The 16,564-nt window shown below is 37.2% G+C and overlaps 1 protein-coding gene across 1 annotated transcript in view; it reads left to right on the top strand.

Moving 5' to 3' along the window:
• Nucleotides 1–16,564, top strand: part of LOC126088375 (peroxisomal acyl-coenzyme A oxidase 3-like) — a 151,557-nt gene that overhangs the window by 20,306 nt on the left and 114,687 nt on the right. The window contains exons 6-7 of the mRNA XM_049906514.1: nucleotides 10,578–10,868; nucleotides 10,984–11,138. Of these exons, the coding sequence (XP_049762471.1) occupies nucleotides 10,578–10,868; nucleotides 10,984–11,138 (446 nt within the window). The remainder of the gene's footprint in view (nucleotides 1–10,577; nucleotides 10,869–10,983; nucleotides 11,139–16,564) is intronic.

The raw sequence follows: 16,564 nt of genomic DNA, 5'->3' as shown, positions 1-16,564 counted from the left end.
CTTCAAGTTTCAAGCTAAAATTTTCTTTAATTATTGGTGCATTTTGAATAATATTAGTACATAGAAGTATGCAGATGTTGTTGTTGTTGTGGTCTTCAGTCCAGAGACAGGTTTGATGCAGCCCTCCATGCTACTCTATCCTGTGCAAGATTCTTCATCTCCCAGTACCTACTGCAACCTACATCCTTCTGAATCTGTTTAGTGTACTCATCTCTTGGCCTCCCTCTACGATTTTTACCCTCCACACTGCCCTCCAGTACTAAATTGGTGATCCCTTGATGCCTCAGAATATGCCCTACCAATCAATCCCTTCTTCTAGTCAAGTTGTGCCACAAATTTCTCTTCTCTCCAATTCTGTTCAGTACCTCCTCATTCTTCTTCAGAAACGTTTTCCTTGCCATTGCCAGTCTACATTTTATATCCTCTCTACTTCGACCATCATCAGTTATTTTGTTCCCCAAATAGCAAAACTCAAATACTACTTTAAGTGTCTCATTTCCTAATCTAATTCCTGCAGCATCACCCGATTTAATTCGACTACATTCAATAATCCTCATTTTGCTTTTGTTGATGTTCATCTTATATCCTCCTTTCAAGACACTGTCCATTCTATTCAGCTGCTCTTCCAGGTCCTTTGCTGTCTCTGAGAGAATTACAATGTCATCAGTGAACCTCAAAGTTTTTATATCTTCTCCATGGATTTTAATTCCTACTCTGAATTTTTCTTTTGTTTTTTTTTTACTGCTTGCTCAGTATACAGATTGAATAACATCGGGGAGAGGCTACAATCCTGTCTCACTCCCTTCCCAACCACTGCTTCCCTTTCATGTCCCTCCACTCTCATAACTGCCATCTGGTTTCTGTACAAATTGTAAGTAGCCTTTCGCTCCCTGTATTTTACCCCTGCCACCTTCAGAATTTGAAAGAGAGTATTTCAGTCAACATTGTAAAAAGCTTTCTCTAAGTCTACAACGTAGGTTTGCCTTTCCTTAATCTATTTTCTAAGATAAGTCATAGGGTCAGTATTGCCTCATGTGTTCCAACATTTCCATGGAATCTAAACTGATCTTCCTCAAGGTCGGCTTCTACCAGTTTTTCCATTCATCTGTAAGGAATTCGTGTTAGTATTTTGCAGCTGTGGCTTATTAAACTTATACGGGGGCAGTTCAATAAGTAATGCAACACATTTTTTTTCTAGGCCAATTTTGGTTGAAAAAACCGGAAATTTCTTGTGGAATATTTTCAAACATTCCCGCTTCGTCTCGTATAGTTTCATTGACTTCCGACAGGTGGCAGCGCTGTACGGAGCTGTTAAAATGGCGTCTGTAATGGATGTGCGTTGCAAACAATGGGCAGTGATCGAGTTTCTTTTGGCGGAAAACCAGGGCATCTCAGATATTCATAGGCGCTTGCAGAATGTCTACGGTGATCTGGCAGTGGACAAAAGCACGGTGAGTCGTTGGGCAAAGCGTATGTCATCATCGCCGCAAGGTCAAGCAAGACTGTCTGATCTCCCGCGTGTGGGCCGGCCTTGCACAGCTGTGACTCCTGCAATGGTGGAGCGTGCGAACACACTCGTTCGAGATGATCAACGGATCACCATCAAACAACTCAGTGCTCAACTTGACATCTCTGTTGGTAGTGCTGTCACAATTGTTCACCAGTTGGGATATTCAAAGGTTTGTTCCCGCTGGGTCCCTCGTTGTCTAACCGAACACCATAAAGAGCAAAGGAGAACCATCTGTGCGGAATTGCTTGCTCGTCATGTGGCTGAGGGTGACAATTTCTTGTCAAAGATTGTTACAGGCGATGAAACATGGGTTCATCACTTCGAACCTGAAAGAAAACGGCAATCAATGGAGTGGCGCCACACCCACTCCCCTACCAAGAAAAAGTTTAAAGCCATACCCTCAGCCGGTAAAGTCATGGTTACAGTCTTCTGGGACGCTGAAGGGGTTATTCTGTTCGACGTCCTTCCCCATGGTCAAACGATAAACTCTGAAGTGTATTGTGCTACTCTTCAGAAATTGAAGAAACGACTTCAGCGTGTTTGTAGGCATAAAAATCTGAACGAACTTCTCCTTCTTCATGACAACGCAAGACCTCACACAAGTCTTTGCACCCGAGAGGAGCTCACAAAACTTCAGTGGACTGTTCTTCCTCATGCACCCTACAGCCCTGATCTCGCACCGTCGGATTTCCATATGATTCTTGAGTTTCTCCCGGCGTATTTGATAATCAAAATATCCACGGGTATGCTGCCGGTCTATAGTGTCCAACGGGCACAATATTTCGGCGATCAAACATGTCGCCATCATCAGGTGAACTGACGGACTGAGCTCCTGTGAACGTACCGGCACGGAGATCCGTACGCTATGGCTGCTCAGAGGGAACTGGGTTCGGTCGCGGCGGCGGCCGCCGCCGCGACCGAACCCAGTTCCCTCTGAGCAGCCATAGCGTACGGATCTCCGTGCCGGTACGTTCACAGGAGCTCAGTCCGTCAGTTCACCTGATGATGGCGACATGTTTGATCGCCGAAATATTGTGCCCGTTGGACACTATAGACCGGCAGCATACCCGTGGATATTTTGATTAGGATTTCCATATGTTTGGCCCAATGAAGGACGCAATCCGTGGGAGGCACTACGCGGATGATGAAGAAGTTATTGATGCAGTACGACGTTGGCTCCGACATCGACCAGTGGAATGGTACCGTGCAGGCATACAGGCCCTCATTTCAAGGTGGCGTAAGGCCGTAGCACTGAATGGAGATTACGTTGAAAAATAGTGTTGTGTAGCTAAAAGATTGGGGAATAACCTGGTGTATTTCAATGCTGAATAAAACAACCCCTGTTTCAGAAAAAAAATGTGTTGCATTACTTATTGAACTGCCCTCGTAGTTCGGTAATTTTCACATCTGTCAACACCTGCTTTCTTGGATTATTATATTCTTCTTGAAGTCTGAGGGTATTTTGCCTGTCTCATACATCTTGCTCACTAGATGATAGAGTTTTGTCAGACCTGGCTCTCCCAAGGCTGTCAGTTGTTCTAACGGAATGTTGTCTATTCCTGGGGCCTTGTTTCAACTTAGGTCTTTCAGTGCTCTGTTAAACTCTTCATGCAGTATCGTATCTCCTATTTCATCTTCATCTACATTCTCTTCCATTTCTATAATATTGTTCTCAAGAACATAGCCCTTGTATAGACCCTATATATATTCCTTCCACTTTTCTGCTTTCCCTTCTTTGCTTAGAACTGGGTTTCCATCTGATCTCTTGATATTCATGCAAGTGGTTCTCTTTTCTCCAAAGGTCCCTTTAATTATCCTGTAGGCAGTATCTATCTTACCCCTAGTGATATGCGCCTCTACATCCTTACATTTGTCCTCTAGCCATCCCTGCTTAGCCATTTTGCACTTCCTATCAATCTCATGTTAGAGACGTTTGTATTCCTTTTTGCCTGCTTCATTTACTGCATTTTTATATTTTCTCCTTTCATCAATTAAATTCAATATCTCTTCTGTTTCCCAAGGATTTCTATTAGCCCTCGTCTTTTTACCTACTTGATCCTCTGATACCTTCACTATTTCATCTCTCAAAGCTACCCATTCTTCTACTGCTGTATGCATATATGTTAAGAATACTTCCTGCAAACATTTCATTGACACTGGTGAATATTTAGCATAAAAATGTTGGCACTGAACTTAGGAAAACAAAAATTATGGAAATCAAAGAATGAAAAATCCAGGATGGAATGTAACAATACCAGAAAAGGAATGTTTCTACTCACCATATAACGGAGATGCTGAGTCGCGATAGGCACAACAAAAAGATTCACACAATTATAGCTTTCAACCATTAAGGCCTTTGTCAGCAGTACACACACACATTCATGCAAACGCAACTTGCACACACGTCTGCAGTCTCACAGAACTGAAACCACACTGAATTATGGAAAAACTGATTTAAAATGTTGTTAAAAATGAATGCTAATACAAGACACATGCCCATTAAAATTCACCAACACCATACATTATCCCTTCCAGCATGTGTAAGGCTTGTTCAATATTAGCGTAGCCTTTAGTTGAATTTTTCCTTCTGCTGACAGCATCTTGTGGACTATTTGATCTGTTGTTGATCTCTAGATGAGCAGATGTTCTTCTGGAATGGTGATAAAGGATTCATGGGATTCTTCCTTTCTTCAGTCTTCAAACATTCCACATGGAACTGAGAAAATGCTTCTACAAGGCTCAAAAAGCTTTTTGTGTGGAGGATGGGGAGGTTACACTTGTGCCAAATAACACTGTGCAAACTTTCATTTGCATTTTGTGTCTTTCCATCAATACACCTTAATAGCAGCACATCAGATGCAAGTCTCTGATAGGCAGGTACAATCCTGACCGCTGTGGCAACTGCCATGTGCCTCAACCCCTCATGCAGTCTGTATTCAAATATTTCCTGGTAATTCACATACAGCCAAATTATTTTGCGATCTGAGAGTAAATTCTCAAAAGATGTAAATTGCCATTAAAATTTATTGAAAAAATTTAAGTTTTAGTGTGGAGTATTCTCTCTGGAACCAGAAAAATGCAGGCTACAAAACTGTGATGCACTGTAAATCATAAATATTTCATTGAAGAAAATATTTCCATAGATATCAAATGCACGGCTACCATCAGTAGTCTGGAAACTATCCAGTGAATAACAAATTTTAAAGAAATAAAGCACAAGTAAGAAATTAGCTGTTTTGTGTAATTATTTTGTATGTACTATTAACAAGACAAGTATAAACAACAAAATTATATTGATGTCAGGAGTGGTTTAAGAACAAGCAGCGTAGTCACATCTGGCTCTGTTGCAGTACAAATTTGATACATGCATCTCAGTGATTGGAAAGGTTACAGTAGATACTGTGTGATGAGGCCATAGTGACTATTTACCAAAGTCAAAACAGTATATCAAGATCTTTAGTGTATTAAGAAGTATCTACAGTGAGATAGATGGCTACGCTATATTTGGGATTCAAGGAAGTATCACTACCCTGGGACCAGAAGGCAAACAGTTTGAAATTCCTTGTCTCCCTGCTGAACAGGAACTACTTTGAAGGCTTCAATTTGAATAGCAGGAAAGCTCCACTTCCAGAGAAACTGCTCCATAACCAGTACTAATGAATAGCATGAAATTTATGGTGGAAGTGCAGTACAGTTAACTTAGTGAATGGCGTTGTTCTTATTCCATCTGTATAAGAATAATAACTATTAAGTGAAAACAGACAATTAGGAGGGTGGAGGAGTGGATGACAGACACAATAATGTAAAATCAATTTATTAAATATTACTTGTAAATATGTTCTCTTGACCTGTCCAATATCGTATGTACAACCTTACAGTTCTATGATTTGTATTAACTGCTTTGTTTAAGATAGATAATTTCCTTGCTACAAAATAATGTAAACATCAATTTGTAAAAATTTGTATTAACTGTTTTGTTTAAGATAGATAATTTCCTTGCTACAAAATAATGTAAAAATCAATTTGTAAAAATTACTTGTAAATAGCTCTCTTGACCTATCCAATATCATATGTACAGCTGTACAATACTATGATTGCCTGGATCAATAAAAATACAATACAATACAATACTCCTCTTAGATTCTTTCCAAATAAATCTTATCTGTGTCAGTTGTAAGTATTTTTAAATTACCTTAAGTACAGGTGGCAGAATGGGCTCTTAATTCAAAAAAGTGATGTTTTCATGCCCCCTAATTTATGAGAAATCTAGCTGGTTGGCATAATTACATGAGAGACTTGAAGTTGGAACTGAAGAAAAAAGCTTTACACAACCTCAAATGCTTCAGCTACAGATCTAGGGGAATTGACAGTGTACGTGTGTTGCAGTTCTATATGGTCATATGTGAACGAGGTGGCACAGTGCTTAGCATATTGGACTTCCAGTCCCTGTCCGACTGTCCAGATTTAGGTTTCCTGTAGTTTCACTAAATCAGTAAAAGCAATTTCTGGGTTTTTTGGATTGACAGGGATACTGCCAACTTCCATCCCCATCTTTTCTTCAATCTGATCTTGCACACTGTCTCCAATGACTTGAAACCAATGGGATATTAAATCCCAATCTTCCTTCCTTCCTTTTATAAGAGCATGTGGTCACAATTGGCTGAGCATATATGTATAGTTGTGTCAAAGGAAACTTCAGTTGAGAAAACTAAAAAGTTGTGAAACAGAATTTTTAGTCACTTCTTTCCTTCAGGACATGAAATGTGCAGTTCTGCCAACAGTGTGCCTATCAGCAGTTCTACATATTTCAAATTCCAAAGGAAAGTGATGGCCAAAAATTCTGTCTCATAATTTATAAGTATATGTAGTCTATAACTCACCATGTTTATCATATCTAAAGACCTTAGATGTTACTCTTTATGACGGTGTTATGTTAAATATAGATACTTTTAAGATCACACTTTTACCTAGGCTTTACACCAAGTCCATAAATCTGCCACTATATAGCTTTGGTTCATCATGTCACATTGTGCACACACTGTAGTATTTTCTTATAACTGCAGTCACTGTCATACTGTTTCTTGCCCATTAATGGAAAAATACTGTCAGCTATGATTAACAAACCATTTTTTCTTCCACATATATATATTTATTAGACAATTATCATCAACATAAAAAGTCTAAGCTACAATAGTCAGAGTTCTATGTTTTCATCTATGAGGTACTGGGCAAAAGTTGATCTATGCGGATTTTCTCCTTGTTATTGGAAAAATATTCATGGATTCTAATTTTAAATGCTCTTCCAGTTTGGTCAATATATCTGGCTGGACAGCTTTCGTGGTTCATTTGATAAAAGCCAGATTTATTTCATACATTACTTATTGGTTGGTCATTGTGAACAAGTAACTGACTGGTTTTATTCTTAGTACAAAAGGTTGCTGCGATACCACATTTTTAAACAGAGTGTTGATTTGATAAGAAATATTGCCTAGAAAAGGAACAGGCATATAATTTTGTTTCTCTATATTGTGGAGTGAAATAATGGGTTTAGATGTAAGTGTTCCTTGTCTAAATAATTTCTGTGTTAAATTGGGATCAATACCATTGTTAGCTGTCACATATTCCAAATTTGGCAACTCTTTCTGAACAGCATCAATAGAGAGTGGAATCTGAATAAGTCTGTCAGTCACAGAGTTGAAATAGCTAATTTTATGACTTTCTGGATAACAAGAGGCACTGCAAACAATAGTAACAGTAGTAGTAGGTTTCCTAAAGATATCAAAGGAAATGTTATTGTCTTTGGTTTTGATGGACAAATCTAAGCAGTTAATACTGCTGTATCATCTTGTAATTCATAGGTGAAATTGATATTATTATGGAGGCTATTTAAAGTTTCCTGGATGTGTGCTATGTTGGCAGGTAACCCTTGGTTTTCAGAAAGATATCATCAATGTATCTTCTACAGAAGATTTTATTTTTACCAATGTTAGGGAACTGATTAAAAAATTAGTTTTCCAAGATGTTTGATGTTAATGAAGTTATTGGCCATACACCCACCTAGACAGTTGCCCATAGCTAATCCTTCTTCTTCTTCTTCTTGATATGGTTTATTATTGAAGGAGAAAATATTGTATTTAAGTGCAGTGTGCAATAAACTAAAAAATTCATCTATTTTGTCATTTGTGCTTTAAAATTATTTTCAATGATTTGGTTTCCATAACAGGTACTTTGGTATATCATTTTTCAATAACAAATGATTCTAAGATTGAGTTGTTGAGTTGTTTATTGTTGCTAAGAGCATCACTAAATCCCTTAGGATTTTTGACTGTGTAAAAGTTTTCATGTTTATAAAACCTGTCTAATAAAACTTTTAGTTTTTTACATAGCTGATAAGTAGCTATGTCCATGGGATTAAACACTGATCTAATGAACCAGTGTCATTTATGAATCTTACTTGTGCTCTTAGTGAAGGAGTTCTAGGCCTCATATAAATAAGTTTATGTTTATCTTTTGGGTGAAACAGGTGACACTAGTATTAACTGCTTCCCTAATTTCGTTGTTACAAGCTTCACCAAATTACTGTTTGCTAGCATAATGTTGTTAACATTAAAAAATTCCTCTGTTTTTTCCACACAGTCCTTTTTATACATAATCACTACCCTTGTCTGTTTTGATTGTTGGTGCATCATATTTTTAAGTTTATTATTATTAGTTTGGACATGATGTCTGTTCTTGTTGTTTGGTTTCTTTATACCATTCTTGTACAGGCGCTATAAACCACATGGGCACAGCAATATGCTGCATCCATTTTATTGTTGACACTCGCTAGTAATGCAATAGTTATAACCTTCTGATGAAGGGCACTAAGTGCCTGAAGCCAGTTAAGACATTAAATTCCTTTTATGCAACTGGTTGCTGATTATTTCAATATATACAACTATAGCTGCTGAAGAAGATGGGTAAATTACTAAGCACAACTTAACTTAGTTATAATTTTAAACAGTATAAAAAGTGACATTTCACTGACTTTCAAAATTAAGAAGAAAGAACAGAAAAAGGAATTATAAAATAGAAGACTGTCCGTTTATTATTGATTAAAAAAAAAAAAAAAAAAACACCCAGATGACCACATGTCATCCTCTGTGGATGCAGTATAGAGTGGCTTGCGATCAGCTCACCACTCTCTTAGCTGTTGTCAGATTTTCAAATCTTGGGATCACTTCTTCTCATTTATTTTTTGTAGATCCATCATATAGATGTGGATGTGGGGTTGTGGCTGATCAACAATTCATAGAAAAAAGATACCAACAGCTGTAATTCTTCCTAATTTTTTTTAAAATTATTATACTGGTATTGAAACCTCATTAGTATCATCTACAGGTCCCTGTAAATCAGAAATGAGTAAATGTCTAATATAGTATTGGTCCTATATATAAGTATCAATGATATTGTAACAACAAAGTAGCGTGAATAAAAGTTGTTAAAATATATACAATATATAAATGAACAGACATATACAATTAAATGTGCATATGATATAAAATAATATAAACATACAATGAGATACTTGTTGGCATTAATAAAACAACATAAGAGAATTATAATAAAAATGAGAAGGTAACATACAAAATCAAATATATGAAATGATAGCACATAAATAATATATTCAAGTAAAGAGGTAAATATATTAGTACAAATAATCTCAATATAATGATTCATCACAAAATTAGACATGAAAAGTAACAACCAATGAACATACATACAACAGAGTGCAGAGGGTTTTTTCTTTCTTTTATTATTGTTTTGTTATTATTATTATTATCATTATAAATTATGTAATCTGTTGATAATTTTGAAGTTAAGTACCAGACTATACAATTGAAAACAAACAATAATTCTAAAAGCGAATTAAACTCTCTAATATAATGTAATGTACAAAGTGCGCCAACATGAAGTATAATGCCCTGTAAGCTCTGTGACAATCTTATAACAGGCAACAATTCATGAAAATATCTCAGAACATAGCTCTATTACAAAAGAATATGTCCTACCTGTCAAAGAACCCAACAGTCATCAATTATTGTGTGAAGGAGAATGTACAATGACGAAGTGCAGAGTAAGGCACTGAAAATCTGTGAGGTTTAATATGGCAGTACTAAGTGAATAAGTACGTGTTTATTGTGTATTTAACAATAAATAATCCAATATATTACAGTACTATCATGTATTAGGGGTTGGAAAATGGAACTCCAAGCAATGTATTGAAACAGGATGAGTATACATCAGAAATACGTCAGTTACAAAACTATAGATGTATACAGGTACATAATGAAACATTAATGCTTATCTTAAGCATATGAAACTTACTTAAACATGAGGAAATGTAGCTATGAAGGAACCTAAGTTACAAAGTAAACTGTTAACAGAACGGAGGTGTAGGAAAAGAAAGGGCAGAGGGAAGTCGGGGAAGGGGGAGGAAAGGGTGCTGAAACACATCTAAAGCAAATAAAACATATGTGTATGTTGATGGTATGATAAAAATGGCTTGGTGTTAAACAAGAACAGAATATTTGACAAAATAAAATTCTTGGCATTAAACAATTAAGGAAGCACATAAACTAAGTCATGGAGGTGATGTAAAGTTAAGGGGAAAGAAGGAATACATTATGCTGGCAGTACGTAAAGTACTTTCATAGAAGGCAGTATCTCAAGTCTCATTCAGGTAGCTCCTCAGCTGGCATCACAAGGCTGAATGGATCCCATTCCCCTCACCAAGGAAACATCCTTCCCAGTGGTGGGGATTGAACCCAAGCCTTCTACAAAGCAGTCAGGCACACTGATCACTCAGTCTTAGAGAAGTTAAAAATAAGAAAAGATTACTAGTAATGCATTTTTGCATTTCTGTTAGACTGTTCCACTTTTATTAATTTAGTCAATTTCATTGAACATAAATATTTACAATTTTTTCATAATGATAAATTCTTCTCTCTGTTTTGAGTATGGCAATATACTGAAACTCTGAAAATATGTGAATTGTGATAAACCAATGAATGACTTTCTTCTGCAGGAAAAAGTGCCACACATGCAGTTATATTTGCAAGACTTATTACACCAGATAAAACCGACCATGGTCTACATGCATTTGTTGTTCCCTTACGGAATCCAACAACCCTTCAGCCATATGCTGGTGTTATTGTTGGTGATATGGGAGAAAAGGTTGGACTAAATGGAGTTGACAATGGTTTTGTGTTATTCAATAGATACAGGATACCTCGCGAGAACCTTCTAAACAAGACAGGGGATGTGACTCCAGAAGGAAATTATGTCAGTCAGTTTAAAGACCCTAATAAGAGACTAGGTTTGTATCACTTGTGAAGACCAATGAAATACTTAATTTTTAAGCAATTAACAAAATGTAGCTAAGAAAATGAAACTCTTAATATTAATATGTGGTACCAAAAATATAATTCTAGGAGCTTCATTTGGAACATTGTCTGCTGGTCGAGTAGATGTTCTGTCACAAGCTTTGGCATACCTTCAGAAAGCAATTCCTATTGCCATTCGATATGCTGCAGTGCATACCCCAGATGCTGAGAACTCTGTCACCTTGTTAGACGGTCAGTATCAGGTGAGTTATTAGTTGTTATTATGAAGCACTGCTCTGGAATACTACTTTATATGTGCAAAACAATACAACCTCAATTTTCAGACCTTGTTTTTGTGGTAGAACAGATATTTTTATGGTACTTGCCCATTTACAATATGGATGTTTTAGTGCCTGCCATAGATATCTGCAGGGGAAGGGAAAGAGAAGCACACTTGCCCCAACCCCTGGAATTTGAGATACAGAGATTTCATTCCTGTATTGAGTGGACAAATGTCATTTCTCTACAATATTATAAGCTTTATGCATCACCTATAAAAATTAGTTCTTGTGGTTTGAACATGTCAAAATTGACCACATATCTATATCAAAAATGACAATTTTAGAGATTTACACCTCCCCCGCACTTGAAAAATATTTGCAGACACCTGTGGTGACTGCTGCAGAAGGTTAATATAATCTGTTGTAATGCTTCACTAGGAACGATTTAGACTTCCTTAACTTTTATTGTTTACCTTTGAAGCATGTGCTGAACGTCCTATGTCAGAATGTTAGAGCCAATAAAAGGGATGAAACTTTTGATAAATTAGTCCTAGGAAATGTTGAGTTGAAAATGCTTTGTTAGTGTTGCAGTTTTGATCACATATTTATTGCAATTTGTACAAATGTTGTTCAGATTTCATGATTTCATTGATTGATTTAAAGAAAACCTGACAGTATTCCAAGACACAAAGTACGCAGATGTCCTATAAACATGGACAGCTCTTCAGGCAGCATTTCACCTCAATTTAGGCCCATAAATAAGCAATGAACAGTGCTCTATGTTGTAGGACATTCAAATTCAGTCATAACAAAGTTCTGAAATCAGAGCTAAACTACGAGTACTGAAGACAACACTTATAACAAATGGACATGTACAAGACCATAGTGGCCTTCAAATGGAGTTCCATCAAAAAACCCAAAACCAATAATTGAATGGTTGGCAAGGTACTTAATCAGATTCATGTAAATCCAGAAAATGATGGGATAAGTAAGATAATTATTTCAGACATAAAGAACTTTTTAATCTATAGCAAATCTTCTTTTGTCTTTATATGTAATTTGATGTTTCCTGCTAACTACTGTTTGTCTATCAGGACTGCTTTCAGGATCTACTGTAAGGATTTTGATTTGATTTTGGCTAGTAGATAGATTAATTCATGAGTAAGGTTCATTTTATTATAAATATTTCATCAAAATTAGCTGAACTATATTGAACTTAAATCCACCACCACATTAAAGCATCTATGCCTGGGTTTCAGGCAGAATCCCCACTTTTGTCTGATGCTGAGGACCTATTCCAATACACCTGGAGAGCCTTTGCAGTGCTGCTCAAATTTAGGGAGAAAACCAGGTGAGCTGAGGCATGGATGTGAATTTGGATTAAGGAGGGAGGCATGATAGGGTAGTCCATGCAGTTGTGCAAAATCACTGTGCCAGGGTGGCATAGTGGTTAGCACATGTGCCCAGTGAGAAGGAGACCTGGATTTGAATCCTGGCCCTATACAAATTCCCATTCATTGCATCAGCCCACAGATATACATCATAGATGTTTGAAACTTGGAAAGATCTCTGGAACCTATAGTTTCATTTGATTAAAGCACTTAGGCCTGAGTTTTAGGCAGAACCCCCTTTCATTCAATGCTGTGGTGTGATTACAATACAGTTAGGCGGCCTGTGCAATGCTGCTCAAGATTAGGGGGGATAAAAAGTGGGCTGAGATGTGAAAGTGAATTTGGAACAAGAAGAGAGCTATGCTAGGGTAGTCCGCGCAGTTGTGCAAAGCCACTATGTTTGGGTGGTGTAGTGGTTAGTGCATCTGCTTAGTGAGCAGGTGGATTTGAATCCCAGCCTTGATACAAATTTTCATTCATCACTTCATCCTGCATATAAACATTGTAGATGGTCGAGACTTGAAAAGGTCTCTTGAACCATATAGTTTTATTTGATTAACCCTTGAGTGAGTGCACCTATGTATAGAGCACACCATTCACAAAAAACATTATCTTGTAACATTCCATTGTTATTTCACAATTCCAAGTCCATGCCTATTCTTTAATTACTGCTTCAGCTAATACAGTCATAAGTTGTGTTGTCATACATCCAATGGCGCAGCAGTAATGTAAATTAAAGAGCTAGCTAGGTGAGAAAAAATTTACAATCCATGCAAGTAAATGACTCAGATTCTGAGATAGCAGCACAGTTCCACAATGAGGCACTTATCTACAAGGTATTAGTAATTAACTAAGTCATTGGCAGGTATCTGATGCAACTGCACTGTTTAATGCTTCAAGTGACTCATTGCCAGTCAAGAACAACTGCCAAGATGAGAAACATAGAAGCAGATATCCTCGGTGTAGCAAAGCAGTTTAAATCAGTTAATAAAGGCAAGGCCTCTGGTCCAGGTTGTATACCAGTCAGGTTCCTTTCAAAGTATGCTGATACAATAGCTCCATATTTAGCAATTATATACAACCACTCACAAGCAGAATGATCCATACCTAAAGACTAGAAAAGTGCTGAATTCACACCAATACCCAAAAATGGAAGTAGGAGTGATCCGCTGAATTACAGGCCCATATCACTAATGTCAATTTGCAGTAGGGTTTTGGAACATACACTGTGTTAAAACATTGTGAAGTACCTTGTAGAAAATGATTTATTGACACATAGTCAGCACAGATTCACAAAATAACATTGTTATGAAACACAACTAGCTCTTTATACTTATGAAGTGAAGAGTGCTACTGAATGGGATGTCAAATTGATTCCATATTTTTAGATTTCCAGAAGGCTTTCGACACTGTTCCTCATAAGCATCCTCTAACCAAACTGCATGCCTATGGAATATATCCTCAGTTGTGCAACTGAATTCATGATTTTCTGTCAGAAAGGTCACAGTTCTTAGTAATAAATGGAAAGTCGTTGAGTAAAACAGAAGTAATATCTGGCATTCCACAAGGAAATGTTATAGGCCCTCTATTGTTCCTGATCTATATTAACGACATAGGAGACAATCTGAGTAGCCAACTTAGTTTGTTTGCAGATGATGTTGTATTTTACCATCTTGTGAAGTCATCAGATGACCAAAATGAATTGCAAAATGATTTAGATAAGATATCTGTATGGTATGAAAAGTGGCAGTTGACCCTGAATAAAGAAAATTGTGAAGTTATTCACATGAATACCATAAGAAATCCACTAAAGTTTGATTACACAATAAGTCACACAAATCTGAAGGCTGTAAATTCAACTAAATACTTAGTGATTACAATTACAAATAACCTAAATTGGAATGGTCGCATGGATAATATTGTAAGTAGAGCAAACCAAAGACTGTGATTCACTGGCAGAACACTTAGAAGGTGCAACAGGTCTACTAAAGAGACTGCTTACACCACGCTTGTCAACCCTATTCTGGAGTATTGTTGTGGGGTGTGGGATCCACAACAGGTGGCACTGACGGATGTCATCAAAAAAGTTCAAAGAAGGGCAGTTCGTTTTGTATTACCATGAAATAGGGGGAAGAGTGCTACAGACACAATATGTGAATTGAAGTGGCAATCATTATAACAAAGGCATTTTTCATTGCAGTGGGATCTTCTCATGAAATTTCAATAACCAGTTTTCTCCTACAATTGTGAAAACATTCTGTTGGCAACCACCTACATAGGGAGAAATGATCATCACAATAAAATAAGAGAAATCAGGGCTCGCACAGAAAAATTTAAGTGCTCATTTTTCCTGTGCACCGTTAGAGAGTGGAATGGTAGAGAGACAGCTTGAAGGTGGTTCATTGAACCCTCTGCCAGGTTATTGTGAATAGCAGAGTAATCACGTAGATGTAGATGTAGATATACCATGGGGTAACAATTGTATATAGCAACAGTGTGATGTAATAAGAGTGTATTTTATTATTGTTTAAGTAAATAGTAGTTTAGCTCATATCATGTAAGTTTATTTTATCACTGTTTCACTAAACAAGATTAAACTCTGATTTTGCTCATACATCTACATCTTGGTAATGTACAGACTGTTATTCTTAACCTATCTAAAAAAATATGCCACATGCCCACTCATGTTATGAAAAACAGCACGTCTGAGGATTAAACTACCTGTGCTTGAGTTTTCAAGCAGAATCTCCCATTTCATTCAGTGCTGGGGTGCTGTTCCAATTCAGATGGAGAGCCTTGCAGTATTGCTCTAGTTTAGGTAGAATACCGAGTGGGCTGACACGAATGAAAATTTGGATTGAGTAGTGAGTTGTGCTAGGGTAGTCTGTGCAGTTGTGCAAAGCAACCGTGCCTGGATGGTGTAGTGGTTAGTACATCTGCCTAGTGAGCAGGAGACCCAGATTTGAATTCCAGCCTTGGTATAAAGTTTCATTTGTCACATCAGCCTGCATATATATATCATTAATGTCTGAGACTGCAAAAGGTATCTGGAACTACATAGTTTCATTTGATTAAAGCACTTATGCCTGGGTTTCAGGCAGAACACCCATTTCGTTTGCTGCTGATGTGCTATAACAAAACAGTTAAAGAGCCTCTGCAATGCTGTTTAAGTTTAGGGGAGGGTGACATGCTATGGTAGTCCATGCAGTTGTGAAAGCCACTGTCCAGGGAGGCATAGCAGTTAGCACATCTGCCTAATGAACAGCAGACCTAAGTTCAGACCCCAACCTTGGTACAAATTTTCATTTGTCTCTTCAGCCGGCATATATACATCATACATGCTTGAGTCTTGAAACAGTCCATGGAATCATATAGTTTCATTTTATTAGTCCAACTTCCATTAAATCTGTGTTAGTTTCTACTCTGGAGGAGTGTGCTCCTTTGTTTACGACTCTGAAATATTGAGCGACAGAGTTTAAGTGAAACTGTATGAGCTGCCAAGATGAGTATCACACTTTTTGACTAAATGAGATGACCACACAAGAAATAGTGGGTAAATATGTCTACAAAATGGTACTGGAAGGCCATCAACTGAAGGGGCATGAGCTAGCGGACATTGTAGGCATTTTAGAAAGAGTTGTACATCACATACTGACTGAAAATGTGTGCATGAGAAAGCAGTGTGCAAGATGGGAGCTGTGTTTACCCACAGTGGGAAAAAAACATTGTGGGGATGTTTCAGTCAAGTGTTTGGCTATATTTTGTTTCAATAAGACCTAGTTTTTTGCTTTGATTCATAACCATGGATGAAACATGGATCCATCACTTCACACCTGAGATGTAAGAGTGAAAACAGTGGATCAGTGGACTGAAAGGAAAGAGAGTTCCAAAGAAGGTGAAGACAGTTCCATCTGCAGACAAATTCATGGTCTCAGTTTTTTTGGAGGTGCGTGGGATAATTTTCATTGATTATCTTCAAAAATAAAATCAATCAGTGGTGAGTACTATTCAAATTTA

The sequence above is a fragment of the Schistocerca cancellata genome, chromosome 6, assembly GCF_023864275.1.
Source record: "Schistocerca cancellata isolate TAMUIC-IGC-003103 chromosome 6, iqSchCanc2.1, whole genome shotgun sequence".
NCBI classification, from domain to species: Eukaryota; Metazoa; Arthropoda; class Insecta; order Orthoptera; family Acrididae; genus Schistocerca; species Schistocerca cancellata.
The sequence above is the reverse complement of the archived record's forward strand: the minus strand, read 5'-3'. Positions and strand labels throughout refer to the sequence as shown.